The sequence below is a fragment of the Malurus melanocephalus genome, unplaced genomic scaffold (genome assembly GCF_030028575.1).
Source record: "Malurus melanocephalus ecotype Western Australia unplaced genomic scaffold, MMel_1.1 scaffold_219, whole genome shotgun sequence".
Lineage (NCBI taxonomy): Eukaryota > Metazoa > Chordata > Aves > Passeriformes > Maluridae > Malurus > Malurus melanocephalus.
Genome location: NW_026623451.1, coordinates 623,465 through 645,180, shown reverse-complemented (window position 1 = coordinate 645,180; position 21,716 = coordinate 623,465). Strand labels below are relative to the sequence as shown.

Sequence of the window (21,716 nt, the reverse complement as noted above, 5' to 3'; positions counted from 1 at the left end):
CTTAAGTTGTAATTACATTTTATGCTGGAAAATTAATCTGTGATTTATTTTCTGTTATCGAAGTAGTAGATTTTTAGAGGGCAGGGTGTCACCCTGGCCTTGTTTTATGGGATCTCTGGTTACTTCAGTGCACACAAGAAGTTGAGAGCAGAATTAAATTGCCCTTCAGGAATGTGAATTAACCACATTCTGCATTTCAAACTGAGCTGGGCGAGAAAYGGGAAAATTCCTTTGCAACCGAGCAAGCCAAAGGACCAATTTCAAGGRGACAAAAAACTCTTATTGTCCTTGGCACCCCCTGATCCAGGATCTGAGGATTCTGCAGATCACCCACCACCTCTCAGCTAAGCCCAGGGAGCCTTATTAGGCCAAATATTTTTCTGGAAAAGCTGTCCCAATACCAGAAATAAAAAAACTTGGCATGAAGAGTTACCAAATCTCATAGGTGACACTGCCCTGGGGACAGCTTTTAAGAGAAATAAACCTAAGAGCAGCCTCCACCAGCCTTCCTTAGATGATGCGACTGATGGCAAAGACAAACATCTACCCCCAAACCCAAAAAGCAGAATTTTGCTGCTTTTAAAATAAAATTCTTTTCCTCCCAAAAACTTGCTAAGAGACAGTGCAGTCATAACTGTTGGCACAGATAAGGAAGTGTTGTTTCCAGCTTTTGGCTTCAGATGTGTGGGAAACAAAGACGCAAAATGGGTACCTCAGCTCAAGGTACTCAGGAAGTAAAATCTGACTGAAAGACCCTCAGAAACTCATCAAGTTTGGTTCAGGGTATTTCTGTATTTCTCAGCCCCAAATCTGCACTTCAAACCCTGGTTTGTTATGGTTACTCCTGGTGTATTGTCTGAGCATCTCACAACAAGTCTGTGCTCAAAMCATGAGTTCAAAATCCACTACAGGGTGGATTTTGCTCCAAGTCCCACCTTAGTTCTACCACACACTGCCTTTGCATCCTCTCCTCCCTAAAAAAAGGCCTTTACACCATCCAAACTCTGCCCAGCCCAAAGCTGGGATACCTCCAGAAGGAACATTCCCTTTCACACAGGAKTTTTTTGCTCTGCACACCAATAAAACCTTCACAAATGCTGTTTACATGGCAGGACTCACCAACTGGAAGGGCTGCCAGTCTCCTACACAAACAGGAAAGGCAATTTCCAAGCTATAGCAAGGATTTTAATGGAACTGCAGCAAATCCCTGCCTTCTAGGAATTTAAAGAGCAAGGAAAACAAGAGTGTGGCATTGTTCATCTTAATACACTGCACTAAGTGCCTTGACAATCTACAGAGAGGTTGAAGAATCCAAAAGTCTCTCAAGACAAGGCTTCCTGTCCCCAACCTGCTTGACAYGATTCCAGAAGGCACCTGAGGGGTCATCAACACCAGCACATGCAAGACAAAACCAAGCCATGACCTAAATATCCTCTGCATCTCATAAAAAAATCATCTTTTCCGAGTACAAGTCATGAATTGTGATACGTAGGACAACACCCTCAGTTTTGCCCTGGGTGCTCAACCAGCCACCCCAAAGCTCTTTCCATGCCCAGAATTCCCCACAAATGTTGCACATTAATTGTGGCAGCAACAGGAGACAGGCACAGGTTAATTCAGATGATCTGGGAAGTCACTCAAGCTGCAGCAGTTATAGCAAAGGTACTTTATTATTAGACTTGGGTAAGATTTGTGATGATCAACTACCAACACCCTCTTTTCATCTTTTTGTAATAAATTAGATTTTAATCACAATATTTCCCTGACATTTTACTGCCCAAGTTTCAAAAAGCACCAATGATTTCAAGATTAAAGCAAGAAAAACCAACAACTGAGTACCGCAGTTGAAAAGAACWCCAATATTGTACTGGCTTTTTGTTTAGATTAAAAGATTACATCTTACTATTAGTTTTGTGGAAATAAAATAATAATAAATTCATTGAGGACAATGAAATGATATTTTCTGGGAAGCCACCTGTGCCCACACTGCCATTTAGCAACAGCTGAACAAAGCAGGTGACAAAACATCTCTGAAGCATCAGCTGATGCCTACACTCATTTTATTATCTCACCCTGGGAGCCAAAATCTTTCTCCTCATTTTGAAGATGAATTAACTGATATTTATCTGCTTTAAAAAAAAATCTGGGTTATGCGTCTTTGCAGCACAGTGCATTTGGAGTTTAACTCCCTGCCCCGTTTTGTCTTTTTTWGGGGGCTTTCAGATAAAATTGGGTTTGTATCAGAGCTGTCATTTACTTTGCAGCTCTCAACCTGTGCAGCTGAACAATTCCTAAAAGGAAATAAATGTGAGAATGTGTATTCATAGGCAAAATGATCCTTGGATGGAGTAGCAGAGTCATTTAAGTGTTTTCAGAAGAGACYCAGAGTTCTTACACTGAACATACTGAGATGCACAAGGAGGAGGTCACCAACCTGGAACCTGCAAAGGGGCAAGGAAAAYTTCCTCATCCAAGCCAGACATCTAAATTTCCTAAAAAGAATATGCTGGTGATTAGGGTGTTCTCCTGAAGGAACAGGAGATTCTTGTTTGATCCCAAGGATGGGCCTTCCTGCCTGAGTAGCTCACATTATCACAGCGTTTTTCCTCCCAGGAGTTCTGGACACAGCTATATACTAAATCACACAAAGTTCCACATTCAATTACAGCTTATTATTATTATTAATATTTTCTTCCTGTTCATTTTCTTCCTTTTTATTATTATTAATATTTTCTTCCAACCGTCCAGGTGTACTCCAACAGGTGGGAGTCACCTTTTTTTCTAAGCATAGGTTAGAAAGTGGAGCTCTGCTGTGTTGTGGAAGGGATGTGGCTGTGCCTGTTTTCCACAGAGGATTTCTCCCAAGGGCAGGCAAACCCCAAGCACCTTGGCTGCCATGAACTAGCATCGCCAGTGAAAATTAACCAGATCAGAACAGGTCATTTCACTTACCCTGTGACCACAAAACATTTTTGGAAGTTACAGCCAACTAGCAGCTGTTAAAAAAAAGAAAGAAAGTGAGTTGTTTACAAGTGCTGTGACTACATCAGCCTTCCCTAAGCCTCGGGACAGATGCCGGGAGTGTTCCATGGAGATGCCTGAGKCTTCTCCCAGCCCAGCAGCACACAGGGATGGGCTGCTCCTGGTTCCTCCAGGCCAAGGTCACCCCAGCCTGGCTCTGCACATCAGGCAGCAGCACTGACAGCTGAGAACTGCATCTCACAGACTCCTCCATCCTACATTTTACCTGCACTTGGCATCCTGGGACTGTGGCCCCAAACACTCTGATATCCTCTGATACTTTGGAGCTTTGAGCCACAGAAAACACCAACACTCCAGGCCACTTTGCCATCTTAGTCCCTTTACACAATCTGGAGGTTGTTCATTAACACATTTGCAGAATACCGTAATTTTACACAACACTGTTGATTCCACCCATGTCAAAACCACCTTGTGTGTGAGCCTATACCCACAAAATGCTGGTTATGTTCATCAGTATTTTCTTTTTAGCCTTTAAACATTGATTTTAAATGCAAAACAAAGCTTAAACTTGAATCCCAGGTTCTTTCCATGGTGTTTATGAGGGGCTCCAGGGTGACACCCAACTCAGCTTCATCAGACACACAAACAAAGCACAAACTGAAATCTTGGCAGAACAAGGAACTTTACCTTGAAAATGAAGTGGGATGTATGTGGATATAAACCTGCTGAAGTGTCCTGCTCCAATTTTAGTCTCTTCACATGTATTAATTCATACATAATACACACATGAAGTGGTTTTCTATTCAAAATTGCATTCCCCACAGTAATAGAGAAGAAAAAATCCTGTGCTAAATTAAAACAATGTATTTGCAGACTGGAATATGTCCTGTACACAGAGTCCAAATCTGCTTTATGAATACATACAGCAGAAGGTAACATTTTCCAGTGGAGAAGGAATCTACTCCACTCCAAGGATCAGCAGTCCCAGCCAATCTTTAACTGCTTTGTGAAGACCACCAGTGCAGACCTGGGCTTTGTGCTCCCAAAATTACCTAAAACATCTGTGTTAAGTGTTCTAGAGGTGATTTATTCTACAATGCTTCAGTTACAAGTGTGCAAGACATTCTGGGTTTTTTTCAAAMCAGATAAAAACTTCCATGTGGTGTCCTGTTTGTGTATCCCACTCAAGCCAACAGCTACACAAATCTAAGAGGACTGAATTCCCAGCATCAGAAACCCTGTGTTTATCCTTTACCAGTGTCATACAATCATAAAACATCATWTAATTATTTAAACAAGCAGGAGCTCTACACCCTTCCCAAATGCCATTTATGTCTGGAGAGGGAAGCTCATGTTTTGTTTTTATCAGCTATAATGACTCTGAGCAGTCATTATAACCTATGACTTCTGTGAAAATCAGTCCCTCAAACTTCTATTTTAGTGCACAAGTAAATATGACTATTTTAAATGTGAATTTCAAGTTAATGCCCATTTTAGAAGTCTAAACAAAATAAGGAAGAGGTCCAATTATAACCATCCAGAACACCCATGGGTGGTGCTGCTCTTCATTCAGGAGAGTTCCATGGGCTAGCATTTGGTACCTAACACCTTATTTTCAGCTTTCTGAAGGAGCAGTCTTCTSTAAAGATGCTGTCAAGTGTATTTAGGAAAGAGAGAAATCCCTAAAACCTTTGCAACTTCTCTGCCAGTATCTTTAAATACATAAGATCAGGTTTTGTTGAAGACAAAATTTCTCGAGASCTCCCAATATTCAGCAACACAAACCCTGCACTTCAGGAGGAAAAACTGCTTACAAATATTTAGTTACAACCCATCTGTATTGTAACCTTATGAAAAAGAAATTCATACTTTTCATGCTGCTGCAATGTTTTAGCTCCTCTGGCAAAARGCAAACGCACACTTTGAAGTTCCTTCAAGTGAAACCAACACAACCAACCCAYGTTTTGCTGCCCACCAGCAAATGACACTGCTAAGGCCAAGCCAAAACTATTTGAGTCAGACAAACAGTGGGGATGAGATGCTGACTTACAGCCAGACMACCTTAGCTTGAGATCCAGTCCTAAGAAAACAAAAGGCAGCAGATCACAGCATGCAGCAAAGAGCAGAAAAGCGTTGAGTGGAAGCTGACTCCAAACATACCTCGTGGGAAGGGTCCAGAGCTCTGCACACTTCACCCCTCACGAGGGAAATCCAAGTGCAGGCAGGATTTGATCACACACTGTGCCTGGCAGGGGGTTAGCTTGGCTGCCAGGACCACTTGCCAGCACAGCACAGGACACAGGACAGGCATTCCCAAGGAAATAAGGATGTCCCAAGCAGAGAGGAAGAGGTGCACATGCAGGGCTGGGCATGCAGGGAGTCGGGGTGACCCTGCCTAGCCACTGACAGCTCTTTCAGTAGCCTCTTTCCATGGGCACAGGTTGTTTCGATGCTTTTAAAGACAAAAGGAACCCACAGAACTCGACTCTGGTGAGCCCAGCAGCAGCTCCTGCTCTCAGCACACGAGCACCAGGGCACACGTACCTTCTTGTGAACAACGGAGGAGGTGGAATTAATGGTGCTCTCGTCACTATGCATCATGACCAGCTCAGGGCTGCTCTCATCCAGGACCTCCTGCATGCTGCTCACACTGCTGCTCTGGCTGCCTGTGCTCACAGACATGCTGGGGATGGAATGGTTGCTGCCCAGACTGTCCATCTTCCTACTCAGGTTTGATCCATGCTCACTGTCCTATAAAACAAGGGGCACCAGTTACAGATCCTGCACGAGATCACCTGCCCAGCRTGTGCCTGCAATGCCCAAAGTTTGTTTTAAAGGTGACTCTGCAGATTTCAAGGGCATTATTTTGCCAACTGCATATCTCAAAGGGCTGTTTGGGTTATGGACTGCTTCATATGGGGCAGGCAGCTTCTGCCTTTTCCCCTGCAATCTTATTACATCAGGTTTTTTTCCACATATCCTGAGGTCTGGGCATGGCTCTTGGCTTGGTAGGAGACATCCAGGAATACTGGATAACTGGTGAAAGGAGCCTCATAATTAAAATAAATTATCCAAGTTTGAATTAAAACATTGCTCCAAGTCAGGAAATGTTATAACACATTTCCTGAATCAGGAAGTATACAGGAAAATAAACCCAGTTATTTATTATTTTACATGGTGTAGAGGTTTTAACCTCCATSTCCCAAGCAGTCAACAATTCTCTTTTATCAAGCTAAAAACCCCTTGAACCTGTGTTTTCAGCCAAGATAAAGGTGAGTGAAGGRTCTCAGCAGCTGACTCAGACAAGCCTGTGTTATTACAGGGATTAAAACTTAGAAATGCATAAATAAATATTCCTCATATAAGAGGTATTTTTGATTCTACARACAAATATAAGAAGTCAGCAGCCTTTTTTCTTGTTCCATGCTTGCAGGAGTACAGTAATCCCAGAGTATGCACTTAGTCTGGACTGATTTAGAGAATTTATGGAGTCCTTTGTAATTAACCAGTGGCACTGAAGAGGCTTGCGAGGAGCTCACTGTGAGGACAGAACTCTGAACATCCTTCAGTTCCTGGTGTGAAGCAGCCTTGAGTCACTAAAATGAGCAGCCTGCTGCTGCATCCAGTTTGCCCTGGCCTCTGAAGGGAGCTTGGGGAGAATTCCATTACAAATCAATTAACAGGGAGCTCATTTTGTTGGAGACCGACAGAAAGATAAAATTGAGACTTGACAGATTTGCCTTTGATTGTGTGATTATTTTTTGAGCAATCAGCAGATCATTCAGAGCCTGCGTGAGAGCACTTAAAATCCAGAATAATACTATTTTACAGAGAACATAGGCACAGGGGAATGGAAATATCTTCAGGGTGCTTATAYAAAGTTGCAGAAGAAATCACATAATGAAGGATGTGAGATGAGGCAGTGTAATTAATAAATGTCTGTGCAGGAAGGACAGAGATGAGATTGCATGTGCAACCTTAGCACTGTGGCTTCTGACTTCAGCCTTCTTGGAAGGGCTCTGAGGAAAGCATTAGTAATGTTGTGCATGTTAAAGGTTTGTAAGGCTCCTCTTGCACCTTGGAGAGTCCAAGGCAGGACAAGGAGCTSCCTGGGGGCATTTCCAGCCAAGAGCAGGTTCTGTCCCCAGTTAAGCAGGAACTGCAGCACGTGCTGGGTGTCCCTTCCCTGCCCAGTTAGTGACACACACGAGCAATAAAACCTCCTGTGCTGGGACACRGGCAGTGCAGAGCATGCTGTGCACATGCAGAGTGGCAGCTGCATCCCTGCCAATCCAACAGCTCCTCTCCCTGGTTTTTTTTTGAGGAGTGGGGACAGGAGGAACAGAAGTCACACCTTGGAGTCAAACACTACCACGAGTTTCCTGTGGAGCCTGGAAGTGCTGAAAGCCAAGTGGGAACCCCATTCCCTGGCACTTTCCTGTCACTCTGCTGACAGGTTCCAGTGCAAGGAGTCTGACAATCCCCTAATTCCCCAGCTAAGCTCCAGGTCTGGAAGCTGCAGGGTACCTCTGATCACAGCAGCTGCTGTTGTTGCTCTTTTAGGGCATCTCCTTCACAGGGAAGGAGAACACAAAGTGCCAGTCCCGTTCTGCAGCTCCTGCCTGACACCCAGGTGCCCATTTCTTAAACCAGAGCTCCAGTTTAGCTTTAAAGGAACACTGGACACACCCAAACCTCAAATCCAAGCCCCTGAAGATCCYCTGAGCTTGGGCACCTCACTGTGTGTCACTGCCTCACTCCACTGCAGCAAAAGGAATCCAGACATCAATTTGTCTGTCAGTGTTTTCCATGGAGAAGCAGTCATGGATTTATTTATGCATTGTGCCTGCACCAAGAGACATTAATTTCCATCTAAGCTCATCAATTGAAAAATGACTGGTTCCCTTCTCTCAGCCACAGTTAGGGTCAATTATCATACACTGATTAAGTGGGTTGTTTATKATGAGATTTAAACTGAAGCTGCATTTTAGGCCTTTAACCTTTTTATTCTTTAACATTAAAGAACATAAAAAAAAGTCTTACTAATTTGGTGATTTGCTTTTCAGCTTATGAGAGGCCAATTACTTTACAGTAAAGTTATGGTAATTGAAAAAAAAATATTAACATTAATGGAGTTGTTTTGACTGTGCAGATGAGAAAGAAAAGCTTGGGCTGTCAAAGACCCTCCTCCACACAGGCTGGGAGCCACTTCTCACAGAGAACCTCCCTCAGAATGAGTTTCTTCCCTAAAGCTTCCAGAAGAAAGGCCAACACTGGACAAAATCCAAAGTTTTACATGTAGAGTAATTGGCAGCTTTAACACTGAGTAAGGGCTACTCTCACTCATTATCCTGTCCTGTTTCTCTGCTGATTCAGATGATATCCCARCAACATTCCTCACTCAGGCTGTGCTTGTTCTGCCACCCTTAGGACAGGAACATCTCCCTGGCCCTAAAATTACTCCTAAGAGTGCAAATGAGGTAACACATCACAAGTACCTCCTCCTCCTCCTGGGACTCGTTCAGGGGCCCATTCCGTGTCTCCTGGAACAGGATTTTCTTCATTTTCCGGTACTGCAGGTTGTCCAGCTCCCTCACTGCATCCTTGGTCCTTTGGATGAGGTCTATGAGCACCCTGGGCGGTCGCTCCCGGCGAACAAAATCGTGCTGAGTGAAAGGAAATCAAACACCTGATTTCAGATTTGTAAAACCAGCTACATGGGGACTTTTGAGACCCCTCAAGTGACAGCTCCCATTCTGGAATTTATCTGTTTATATTCAATAACTGCTAATACCCATCCTGAAAGACTCCAAACACACTGAGCTTGGGTTGGGGCCAGGTTTTCTGAGCTCTCCAGGTTACACAGATAATTTGATCCTTCCTGAGTTGCTTCACTCAAAACACAGAGTGACACTTCAAACTTTGGAGTCACTGGAATGAACAAAATGCATCCAGGATCAAGAAAAATCAACCTGCAATGATTTTTCCTGCATCCATGTATTCCAATTCACACACAAAACCAGCAAGGAGACCACAAGGTTTATTTACACCTAAAGCTYTTGTAGCCAGAGTTGAAATAAAACCGGGCTCTTGCCAACTCCTGCACAGGTTTTAAGTGCAGACTTAATAAATTCTTTAATGGTATTTAAGAACATGATTAAAGCCTCTTCTCTGATTTACCAGATACATTCTCCTGAACTGTACAGCTGGCAATGGATATAAAAGCCTCCAGCAATCCCATTTAACCTTGGCTAAAGCAGACAACCTGCATGTACACTTGCCAATAAGCTACATGGAATTACTACAGCTGGATGTGGTGCTTAGTAGGTCCCAAGGGGAATGGTTTCAGGGCACAAACATCCTCTGCATGGTTGTAGAAAAATGGACAGTGAAAATAGAAAATTTACAATGAAAAAAAAAAAAGAAATCGTGGGGAAAAAGGTTCTTGTCTACTGTGCATTGCAAATGCCACAATGGGTTTTTTGTTGGAGCCTCAACAGCTGGACCCACCTGCAAGGAAATTCTCAGGAGGGTCACATSTGCCTGCTCAGCCTCAGAGCTCCCCTGTGGGCTCAGCTCAAGRGTGAATTCATGGCCTGGAGCTGGAGTAACCAGCACATGGAGCCCCAGCCCTCCCTAAAACCAGAGCCTTCAACAAAAGAGCTGAAAGGATGAGCTAATCATCTTCTAATGATTTGTAAATAAACCAGGAAGGCATCATGCCACAAGCTGATTTCTTGTTTTTAATTGAATTCAAACTGTTGTGCATTTGAGTTTTGCTGGTGGGGACAGCCAGTCATCTCAGTAGCCATTTTTTGCTCGTAGTGATGGTGTTTATTTCTGAATCAGAGCTAAAAGTTCTAAACATCATTTCACACAGAAACAAAATGAATCATTTCTGCTCCTCAACGCAGATAACCACCATTTATTTCTCTGTGAACAGTAACAATCTGCAGCTTATTTATGATTAGAAAGAAAAGGAACCCATTTTTGTCTCATTGTAGATCATTTTTAGAAAGCAGCAATGCATTTGGAACAATGATCCTGAACCTAAATCCATACCGTGTGCACTCAAATACTAAAATGTGACTACATGGAAAGTATAGGGCAGACATAAATATAAATAAACTATAAAACACTGAATATACAGGATTTCAGACTCAGATTTCAGCTCCAATTGTTTGCACAGACTCYAACCTAAGGTAGTCCTGAAATCACATCCTTCAATGAACTCAGCCYGTTCCTAGAGAGCAGTGAGGCTGCCAATCCCCAGGAATGAATCATTCCAAAACCCACAACATAAACCTATTAGCTGGTCAGGGTGCTACAAGCAGAACCAGGGAACAAAACACTGATTATTTGCCACAGCACAAATGGATCAAAATATACCAGGTGCCAAAGGGAGCACAAACAGCTCCTTCATTATTTACCTGGAGAGGTCACTGGCACCAGCAGCCACAGGGACAGAGGGCTAATAACCAATTTTAAATAATACTTAAAAGAAAAGCCAAAACYTGATGGAAAAGGGGTTGGACAGGATTTCACACTCCCCTACCTTCTAATGGAAGGCTGCTCCTGAATTTCCCAAATGTAAAGCCCTTGGAGCTGTAAACAGYTCCTCTATTTCCCAGGTAAACTGAAACCAAATGACTGAAACTGGAACTGATTTATGATTCACTGACAAAACCTTGGCAAACTCTACACACATCACTCCCAGGTCCCCCTCCTACAGGCTCTTGGCAATTATGRACCTGTAAAAACCCTTTCCAAAATGATCCAGTCATTTCCAGAGCAAGTTTAATTAATTGGGTYCAGTAAATAAGCCATTAAAGGGATTTAAACAACTTTTGGGTTTGGTGGTTTGATTAGGGGAGGGASTCAGCTTTGGCCTCTGTCCTTAATGCTGCTTTTAACTGCTAAGTGTGATGCAAAAATGGAAGAACAAAGAAAACCAAAACACCAACCAAAAAGTGGCTTTTCTAAGGGCAAATATTTGTTCACCAYCTCTGCAATTATTTTGGTAGACAGTTTTCCCCCCAAATTTCTGAAAAAGATTTGATAAATTACCCGTAACAAATCTGTTGAGGATGGCCTTTCCTGAGGTATTTTCTGTAAGCAGTAATCAACAAATCCCCTAAAGGAGTCTGACCTGCAAATAAAAAAAATAATTAAAAAAAAATCTAAAATGAAAAGAAGAAGCTTAGGATGTGGAATATATTCAAACTTATTAGCGCAAAGCAAAAGAAAATGTTTGACTAATTTGCTCTCAAGTTCTAAAGCAGAGAAAGTAACTGGATTTTTCCAACTTCCAAGCTGATCCCATCAATTCTTTCCCAGTTAAAGGTTGTTGAAATAACATGGACACAAAACCATCCCCAAGCACACACTGAAAACCAATCAGAACCAAGTGTGCCAGCCACTATTTACAATTTTATTTCCACTGCTTAAAAACAAACRACAATGGAATTACTGGAACTCCAGAAATGCCCTTCCTGATCCCTGGGAGCTGAACCCCCAGAGGTCACCCTGCCCCAGGAGAGCCCCTCAATGTTCAGTTCAGCAACCCTGGAGGCTTTATATGAGGTTTTATATGAGATTTTATCACTCCTGGGAAGAAGGAAACTGATTTTTTGGGTGCCCCTGAGCTGCAAAACAGCACAAAAAGCACCTTGCTGTGCCCTCAGAGAGCAAACAGGGCACTAGAAACAAATGTGGTAATCAAGAATGCTGATCTGGTGCTGTGTTTATTTACAGCTGCCTCTGCTCTGCATTGCAAATCCTGCACACAACGTGGGCAGGAGAGCAAGCTCCTGGAATCTTGGAAAGTGGACAAAACAGAGAGGATAAAATAAGGAAATTGGAGTGGTTTTGATACAATGATTGTTTGATAAAATTATCAGCAATTAAATAGTTGTGCTGCTTAAATGCCCAGCAGAGAAATGGGGGAGCTTCACACCTGTCCAGGAGCTTTTGTTTCAAGCAGTCTCAGCCAAGCATCATCCCACAGCAACACTCCACTCCTGGGTACAGAGAGTAGGAACAGGACAAGCCCTCTGCTCCCACAGAATAACAAAATGCTCTTGCAGCCAAGCTCAGATCCTGGAACAAGCCTGGAGCATGGGGAGTATTCACTGGCCACAGAGCTCTGAGGGTTTTTGGAGTCACCCACTGAYAAAAATATCCAATTTCCTCCACATCCTCCTCCTTTGCTCTGTATTTCAGCTGCACAGCAATGCTAGCAGCTCCTCTGCCAGGGATCTTTGGCAGCTGGAAACCTTGCTGATGCYGAGCCATGACTGGTTTAATGTATCTAAGGATATTTTAATTCCTACAGCATCTACAGCCCCAGAATTAACAYCTCCACACATTCAGATTGTAGAACAGCCAGAGTGACAGAAGGTCAAAACTGAGCCAGCATGGAGGAGCATGAYGTGAGGGCAAATCACTGCACTGCAAAAAACATTTCCTTGTCAGGCTTGATCCATGCAGTGTCACAGAGCATTTTCAGGGAAAAAAACCAGCAAAAATCAGCTGTTAATGGTGCTCTTACCATTCATTTGATTGCAACGTAGGGGAATCGTTCTGGGCTATGTGATATAAGGCACTCATTGCATTCATGTTGAAAAGTGGAGGCTTCCTTTCAGCTGGAAAGAAAAGAGAAARGTGTGATAAGGCTGTCTGGAAAGCAAGGAGAAATGTATGGAAGTATGAGCAGGGWGTCCCTGCTAGATCCATACCCAGTGCTGTCACCATCACACTTAGCCCAATTATTTTAATATTCTAGATTAGAGCAGGACACCCACGCAAGGAAAGCTGCTGTTCACTTGGAGAGGGATGACAAAATCCAAAGGCAGCAGGAGACAAATTACAAGGTAGAATTTGCAGTAAATTTTACTTTAACTGCAACATCTCACACCTGATCTGCTTTGGCAAAATCAGCTGAAACTGAGTAAAGCTGAGCTTAGGCACAATTCAGGGCCAGGACACGCTGTATCAATCCCTACAGAAATGTTTGATGCACTGCTGGAACATCTGGATTATAGAAGGAGTGGCTGCCTGCCTCATTTGTCACTGCAAGTGGGACAGGTTACCAAATTAATTTGCCAGATGAATTTGCCTTCCCCATCCTTGCACCGAGAGAACATCTGCCTCTCAGGAGGGCAGAACTCACACAAACTGGGGAGGCTGGTTCTCACCAAGGTCACTGATGCCAGGATTTTTCAGTCCATTCTGGCCAGGGCAGCCCCTTGTCCTTGCCATGCAGCAAGGCAGGCAAAACCACCACATCTGCTTTTCTTTAACCACTACTAACTTCAGCTACACAAGGAATTAGACATCAGCAGTCAAAGAAAGCCAAGTGCTGCTCAACAAGAGATTTTCTCCCACTGGTGTCTGACCCCATCTCCAGACAGGGAATCACACAAAGTTCAAAGTTTAAAAAAAGTTTAATGTTTCTCAAAAGGGTAATTTTAAAGAAAGGAAATCTATTAACTCTGCAAAAGGACTTTCATGTTCCTGAGTGTAAAAATCTATGGAAATTCTGGCACCAAGACTGTCTACATAGGGTTGCACAGTGTCTCTCCCACTGCTGGGATTTATTCCTTGAGAGGTTGTGACACACCTGAACTCCATTACAAACAAAAATCAGTGGCCATGCACAGCACCACAAGTTTAAAAATTCCAATTTTGGCATTCTTTGTATCAAAATGCACACTCTGTCAGCATGCTGGCACATGAAACACCCCACTGTTAGTTACTAGTTATCRACACCATCTCAATCCTGGAGACATTTCTTCCATTCTGCACACTCCCCTCTTTGTTATCTCACATATATTTCTGCTGATTAAACACTCATCAATAACATTTTCAGTGAACTCCTCCTCACAATAAGTTATTGATGTACTGATGTTAAGGTAAGTAGAATCCATATCAAGACTAATTTCTGAAAATTAGCTACTCAGCACATGCAGTGTCAATATTCAGACTTGAAACACACACTTRGAGTGTGCTCTGTGTACCTGCCATCACATCCACCTCTGCTCCAGGCTCTGTGGATGTGCATCATTTGCCCTTTGCAGTGCAAACCCTTTTCTCCTCATSTGAAGAACCTGTCCACGATGATTCACAGTGCAAACTTTCACCTGAGGCTGAAGGTTTTCAGGGAAGTAAGAAGAACTGAAAATTAAATGTAGGTGCCTTCTGACACACAATCCTTAGGATTCAGTTCCCTCGACACAACAGCTGGGACAACTTTCTCAAGAGTGCAGCTTGGAAAACACAGATGACAAACCATGGTTTGGTCTCACTCAAGAGCAAAATGCTCTGCTTCCCCAGGGAGTAACTGAGCACACCAGGTTAACATGAAAAGGCAAAAGATTGAACTTAACTGTYAAGAAATTTCCAAGTCAGGCATTTTAAAGGGGAAAATTTATGAAGAGTAAGAATCTTCGCCTTTTCCAAGAGTTCCTAATGCCCTGCAGAGTTTATTATCCATCTCAGCTGCTTGGTGCTCACTCACCTAACTCGATGCACGTGATCCCGAGAGACCAGACATCCACCTTCCCGTCRTACTGTCCCTCATCCATAGCAAGGATCACCTCTGGTGCCATCCTGCCAACCACAGAGCAAAGGCTGGGTTAGGGGACATGGGGGGTGACTCCAGAACACAAATTGAGGTGTTTGTACCCCCTTTAGCAGAGCCATGGACCAGGACAGACAGCAGGGAGCTRAGGAAAACCATGCTGGAGTGGACTGAGGGTTGTCCACACCAGCAATTTGTCAAAGGAAAACAGAAAAGCAAAAGGAAAGCGGGGAAAAGAAAGGGGGGGAAAAAGAAAGAGRAGCAGGGGAAAGAGGTGAGAGAAAAATTCAGCCTCTTAAACTGTGTTCTTCCCAAACCAGGCTCCCTGCCAAACGGCCTCATTCCAAGGCTGGGCCATGGTGACCTCCCAGCAMTGCCCTGGGGCTGCTGCCACAAAACCAGTGGAGTGTGGAGCTGTGYTGGGAATGCCAAGGAACTTGGGTGACCCTTCAGCAATTCCTTCAAAACAGGATTTAAGTAGCTGTGTSACTTCCAGCCAGATCCCCTTTCTCCATGAATGTCTCAGTCCCACCTATGGYAAGTGGGGATTATTTTTAAGCCACTGGCATTGCAATGGTGCCATTTCCAAGCACTGCACAGCCTAGACCTCTACACTTCCTGAAGATGTGGACACAGGGATGTTAGAAAAACTATCTAGCTACATGAAGACTTTATCCAGCTATTATTTTTATATTSTSAAGCACRGGAAGGGGAAGAGAGCAATTYTGYAAAGGACTGAAACACTGYAGGCTCCACTCACCAGTAAGGCGTTCCCACAAAAGAGTTGGCAGGGGAGACTATAGATGCAGACCCAAAATCAGCGAGTTTCACTTGACCTGGTTCTGTTAGAAGAATATTTCCAGCTTTAATATCCCTTAAAAAAAAAAAAAAAAAAAAAAAAAAAAAAAAAAAAAAAAAAAAAAAAAAAAAAAAAAAAAAAAAAAAAAAAAAAAAGTAATTTAGCATGTTAAAAACACAGGTGAGATTACTTTATCTGCAAAGGGCAAGTGCAGGATATCCTGTCACCCTCAGGGCAGGTAATGCTAGGACAGAGAGACACAGGGAGACAGAGAGACACCTCTCCTACAAGGAAAGACTGAGAGCTGAGGAATTGTTCAGCCTGGAAAAAAGAAGGCTGCAGGATAACCTAACTGTGGCCTTCCAGTACCAGAAGAGAGCCTACAAAGAAGCTGGAGAGGGACTTTTTACAAGGGCCTGGAGAGACAGGACAAGGGTTCAAACTGATGGGCAAGGTTAGATGGGAAATTGGGAAGATTTGCTCCCTGGGAGGGTGGGCAGGCCCTGGCACAGGGTGTCCAGAGCAGCTGTGGCTGCCCCTGGATCCCTGGCAGTGTCCAAGGCCAGGCTGGACAGGGCTTGGAACGGGATGGACTCTTAAGTCCCTTCCAACCCAAACCACGCTGTGATTCCACACGACGGCTCAACAGCCACATCAGGTATCAGCAGCATATCTGCTACCCCTGCGCCTCCAATTAAAKAATAAAAACAACGATAATTCCCTCTTTTCCACCCTCAGCGGGATCAGCGGGCGCGGGGCCTGCAGTGCCGCCCCCTTGCCACCAGGTGGCCCCCCCGCGCCAGGTCCTGCTCCCAAAATTTGGTCCCCGATCCCAAAATTCGGAYCCCGTTCCTTAAATTCTGTCCYTTCTCTCTCAGTCTCGCTGTTCCCRYTGCCACAGGAAATTCTTCCTGGAACAGCTCTGCTCCCTGCCCAACCAGGGCTTCCTCTCTCGCTTTTCTGCCACAAACCCAGACATGTCACTGGTCCTCATTTCTTGGAGAGCAGATTTGCCTTCCCAGCTCAGAAGTCAAAAGGTGGATGAAATCCAGGTCAGAGAAGCCCAGAATAAATTTGGGGGTGAAAGGGACCTCTGGACATCACCCAGTCCAAGCCTAAGAGGGTCACCTGGAGCAGGGGACACAGGAACACATCCAGGTGGGTTTGGGATATCTCCAGAGAGGGAGAATCCACACCCTCCCTGGGCAGCTGTTCCAGAGCTCTGTCACCTTCCATGGAAAGAAGCACTTTGATTTCTCCTCAGGTAGTTTTATCATTGATTTACATTTCGATCATTTGATTTCTGAAAGCATTTCTTATTCACATATAAATACGAAAAAATAGCTAGTCTTAAAAACAGTCCAGCTCAGTGAACTCTAATTTATTTGGCAAATTCAGGGTGATATTTTTCTATTCATGTTTAGTGCAACATTCCCGTGCAGATTCTGTTCTGTACAGAACAAGTGCCAATCAGGCAGAGAAAATTTTGGTAGAATACATTTTGCCAAGGTATCTAGACCCAGAAGAATCTTTCCCCAAGGCTGTTTAAAGCCAGTGAAGCAGTTTTGAGAGGCCAGGGTGCAGCAGCACSGAGCTGCAGCCTTACCTGTGGATCCTACAGTGGGAGTGCAGGTAGGCCAGCCCCTGCAAGGCACCGTGGGTGATGGCAGCAATCTCCACTTCCTGGAGGGGTTTCTTGTGAACTATGGGGGAAAATCAAGGGAAAAAAAATACAAAACAGAAGAAATAAGTGAGATATTTTCCTGAGAAAGTGTTTTTTAAAGAAAAGGAATCCCATCAATCTGCTACAAAGAGAAATTAGGGAACAATTCTTCCCTGTGATGGTTTTAAGGTCCCTCCCAACCCAAATCACCCTGTGATCTTGGCCCCCAAGCAACATTAGTTTTTCTAAATTCTGGCTTTGATTCCCTCTTTTGACTTAGATTCYCTGTTTCTTTGCAGGTGCTGCTGTAGTTTTGAGGTCACATCAGCCTCTTGTTCTAAAAACCATCTGTAATTATTCCTGCATGCTGCAAGGATCTGTGTGATCTTGATCTCTGCAGGATTTATTATGGATAGCCAGAAAACAAGACAGCCTAAAATGGCTGAGGTTACAGGAACATAACTGTATACCTTCATTTGACAGAATAAAAATTTGCATGCCAATTATATGCCTAGAGAAAGGAGCAGGACAGGCAGACCACCTCCACCATCTGCAAAACCTCTGTGAGGAAGCAGCCTCACATCATATTCAGGTGAGGCACCAGCAAAAAGTAAATCTGAGATATATAAAAAACTTACCTTCTAGTAAATCAGAAGCTGATCCTAAACAGTACTCCATAACCAACTGTAAAAAAAAMAAAMYAAAAACCACTCCTTTAAGCATCTCTTGAAGCATTTTGAAAAYTAARTTTRAAATTTAAAAAATGTCTTTACRTTCARAATTTAAATCACATGGTGGYTYTAACACCCTGATCAAGAAAAAAATGTAAGTAGTAGGTTTTGCTCGTTTTCCATCAGAAAAAGTAAAATTTGACCTTATTTTAGTGACGTTCACCACAAACCCATTGCTGTTTCCCTGCCTGTGATGAGGATTTGAGTGCTGCAGAATTTGCTGCAAATGCCCCTCCCTCACTCACCCAGGCCGTGTGCTCCTTCAGGTAACAGCCCTTGTACTCTATGGTGTTGGGGTGCTTCAGCTGCTGGAGAAACTTGACTTCTTTGATGATATCCTGCCATTTCTAATGAAAAAACAATGCAAAAACTATAAATACATTTCTCTTTCCTAATGAAAAAAGCAATGTAAAAAGTATAAATACATTTCTCTTTGCTGCATCCTTTCACACACCACACACTGTGGGACAGTCTGAAAAATGACCATGAAACTATTTTACAAGATGAAGATGGTAAGTCAGAGGTRCAAAAGCATAGCTGTGAATCAGTTGTCTGAGTCCCTGTTGCAGTGAGATCCCCCCCAAGAAATATTTAACAGCTTGAGCATTGCAAAAATTGGGGTTTTTCTCATTTTAACTGCAATACATTTTACTTAATTGCTGTTACTTTGTAAACTGAACTCAAACATAGCAAGAAACTGGAGCATCAATCCAAAAGATGCCATAAGTGCTATAGAGAGTGGCAGTGAGCTGCTCACCTCCTGGAACACAGCACAAAACCACTGACATTTGGGAGACAAACAGGCAAGAGAGGAAAAATGAATTTAAACCATCCCTGTTTGCTCTTACCAAACAAACACACCCTGCACTGCACGTCCAAAGGAACAGTGGGGCCAAGTTCAACACAAAAATCAGAGGAACAATGAACAAGCAACAATTGAAATGAGACTGATGCTGGCAGATTTGGGCAATTTTGGCTCACAGACCCTCAGRAGTATTTCTTACATTTCAGAGAGATTTGTTCCAGTGGCCAGCGTGCTCTTAATATGCACTTCTTAATGAAATTATTTCTGAAACAAGCTCCATCCAGGCATTCTGAATCCCCATTCACTTCCTTAAACCAAACTATTTGTCAAAATTTACATAAACTCATTTTCCCTCCCCAAACCTCCACAATTCCCTTTGGAAGGGAGCAGCAGCTCTCACATTAAAAGCTGTTCTGCTGGGGTCAGACCAAACCTGCAGCTTATTTCATGCTCAGATTTACACTGGAGCTGCCACGGCTCCTGAATGCACAATTGCTTTTTTTCCTCTCACCTCATTCGTTTGCTTTCCACTGTAGGACATCTTCTTGACTGCCACCACCTCATTAGTGTGGGAATTTGTAGCCTGGAGTAGGGAGAAASAAAAAGATTGAAAGAGGCAAGAAACAGATGGGGAAAAAAAACTTTTTTTTTTTCCCCTCCCTACAGAGTGAGCTGTGCCTGTGGCAAATGCAGGTTTTTTTCTCCTATATCCTTGCAAGCTCCTACACCTCAGAGACGTCTTCATCAGGATAAGATTTACCAGACAACYATCAGGACACTTCTCCCTGATTTTATCTGTCTATATCCACTGTTCCTCCCTCAGACTCTGTGCTGTTTCTCTATTGATATGTAAAAGGCCCAATATTGCACCTACTGAGAACATGCAAAGTAGTCTTATTGGAGTTGCAGTAGAAACAGTTTTAGATAAACCTTTGGCAAAATGTTTTCCAATGAAACAAATAAAGAGGTGTATCAAAATCTCCACAATTTCATCAAAACCTCCATACAACACTGATATTCTTAAATATATTTCTTTAATATTATTTATTCTATTATTTAATGGAGTGTATTATCCTGTTATATATTCTAAAATATATTAAATATTCTTAAATATTTCCATTTCCAGGTTCAATCTGGAATTTAACTCAATTAAAAAGCTTTCCTTTTCACTGCACCAGATCTTAGTTTTGCACTGAATATTATGCAGCCATCAAAATTCTACTTTTCTACAGCCTGGATGATGAAGGGATGGTAAATGGAGGCTAAATACTCAGTTTTGGAAAGATCTCTCCTTGTCTGGACTGGCACTGCCCTAATTTCTGCRTGGTAAGGACAGAAAACTTCAGGCTTTTAGTCTTAAAACAGTTGCTGAAATCTCTGTACTTCCAACCATTTTCAGGACAAAAAATTAGTGACAGTTAAAAGCTTAAACTATAATAGGAGCTAAATGTGGTAAATCCTCCTTTCAAGTAATGTATTAACTAATGACATTTTTGGAGGCATGTGGTGACTTCAAAGAAAAATTGTGTTGGGGGAGCCAGTGGAGAACAGGAATTACTGAAAGGAGGTGGCACAGGCCCCTCACAGCTCACCCTCCTCAAATGAGATAGAGCTGAAAACTTTGGGATAAGGCAAAGCCCTTCCCCACCACATGCCACCCTGATTCAGCACAGRAAAGATCAAGAGTGTTTTACTCCAACAGATGCATTAATGCTTTATTTCTGTCTGTCACATTAATTCCAAGCAGCTCCACCTGACCATGGTATCTCTCTTTCCAGCTGGGATTTGTCACTGAAGGACACACTGCCACCTCCCCAGAGCTGAGGTGGGGGGAAKTTCTGGCTGCACCAAGGGTTTGGGATGCTCCTGGCTGAGTCAACTCACAGGGATGAGAAACAGCCACTTGCTGAAGCAGTTTAGGCCAYATTTGAGATCATGCCTTGAGGAATTTTATTGTTATCCCTAAAATACATATGAAATACTTCTGTGACAACAAATTTAAGGCTCCAGTCTTCACTATAGCTCCACCAATGTCTCCATTACTTTAAACATCTCCGAACAGTGAAACTGGAGTGCTTAAAACAACTCATGCTACCTATTGCCAGCTAGAGGTGTAAGGGATCTTCTCTAAATACTTTAATATCTGATATTTATAAACGCCAATTCCAGTAAACCTAATTCTCCTGAGTGGCTGACCATGTTGCCAAGAAGCTTTGTCTTTAAATCAAATCAATAGTTAAAAAATTGGTTTAGTCCCACTAATAGCAACTGGAYTATAAGTATTTCCAAAGCCAGAATTTGGATTTCCAAAGCCTTTTATTTTGGATTTGGCTTTGATGCCAACTGTAAAAACACTGTTTTTCTCATTTCTAGATTAAATTCTCTTGAATGTCATACATCCTTTCTGCCTGAATTCCCAATCCTCTGAGTACTTTCTCTTTGCTTTKGCCATGTAGGAATTTGCAGTGATTTTCAACTTCATCATCAACAGTACAAAATAGCCTATACTTAACCTGGATGGTTTGGTGCACTATAAAGATTATAAACAACTGCTACTATAAATACGTTAAAGCAACATTAAAGAGATAAAGAGCAGTTTGGAAAAACTGATTTTTGCGATTATCAGAAAACTAATACACACAAAGCACTAAAAACTCAAAGAACACTTCCTTCTACAAATGATGAAAAACCCCCAAAATGCCTGTTTCCCAAAGAAAGTAAGAACTATACTCACAAAGTAAACTGCTCCAAAACTTCCATGTCCAATTTCATGCAAACCCACGAATATTTCCTCGGGATCATCTTTGTAGAACAGGTCAGCTATTTCCGGGTCCTTTGGCACCCCTTTGCGCATGGTGAAGCGTGTTAGGAACTGGTTTGTGCTCTCAAATCCCAACCAATTTCTTCCTTCATCGACAAAGCCGTTTGCAGACAGCTCTCAGCACCTGCTGGGAAAGTTCATCTTTAATCTGCTTCCCTTCCACGTGTTTCTGTTCACACTCCTCTGACAGCAAAATGAGAGGAAACACTTCCAGCAGCAATAGACTCCACTATCACTTCCTCCAGCTAATTCTTTTTTAATTATTGGTCCTATTTAGATGGAGAGATTAAAATGCATTCAGGGTACAACAGCTCTTTATCTCACACAGGAAGCA

At 42.9% G+C, this 21,716-nt stretch overlaps 1 protein-coding gene across 3 annotated transcripts in view; it reads right to left on the bottom strand.

The window, feature by feature from the left end:
* Positions 1-21,716, bottom strand: part of TAOK3 (TAO kinase 3) — a 71,264-nt gene that overhangs the window by 16,604 nt on the left and 32,944 nt on the right. Inside the window, exons 3-13 of one of the 3 annotated variants that reach the window (XM_057374216.1) lie at positions 21,296-21,506; positions 19,073-19,144; positions 18,002-18,103; positions 17,664-17,709; positions 16,969-17,065; positions 15,324-15,437; positions 14,501-14,592; positions 12,533-12,626; positions 11,050-11,131; positions 8,481-8,648; positions 5,527-5,733 (exon numbers count right to left, since the gene is read on the bottom strand). In XM_057374216.1, the coding sequence (XP_057230199.1) occupies positions 5,527-5,733; positions 8,481-8,648; positions 11,050-11,131; positions 12,533-12,626; positions 14,501-14,592; positions 15,324-15,437; positions 16,969-17,065; positions 17,664-17,709; positions 18,002-18,103; positions 19,073-19,144; positions 21,296-21,415 (1,194 nt within the window). In that variant the 5' untranslated portion in view covers positions 21,416-21,506. Of the gene's footprint in view, positions 1-2,952; positions 3,158-5,526; positions 5,734-8,480; positions 8,649-11,049; positions 11,132-12,532; positions 12,627-14,500; positions 14,593-15,323; positions 15,438-16,968; positions 17,066-17,663; positions 17,710-18,001; positions 18,104-19,072; positions 19,145-21,295; positions 21,507-21,716 lie in introns of those variants that run through there. The other 2 variants (XM_057374217.1, XM_057374218.1) reach the window with 2 other exon arrangements.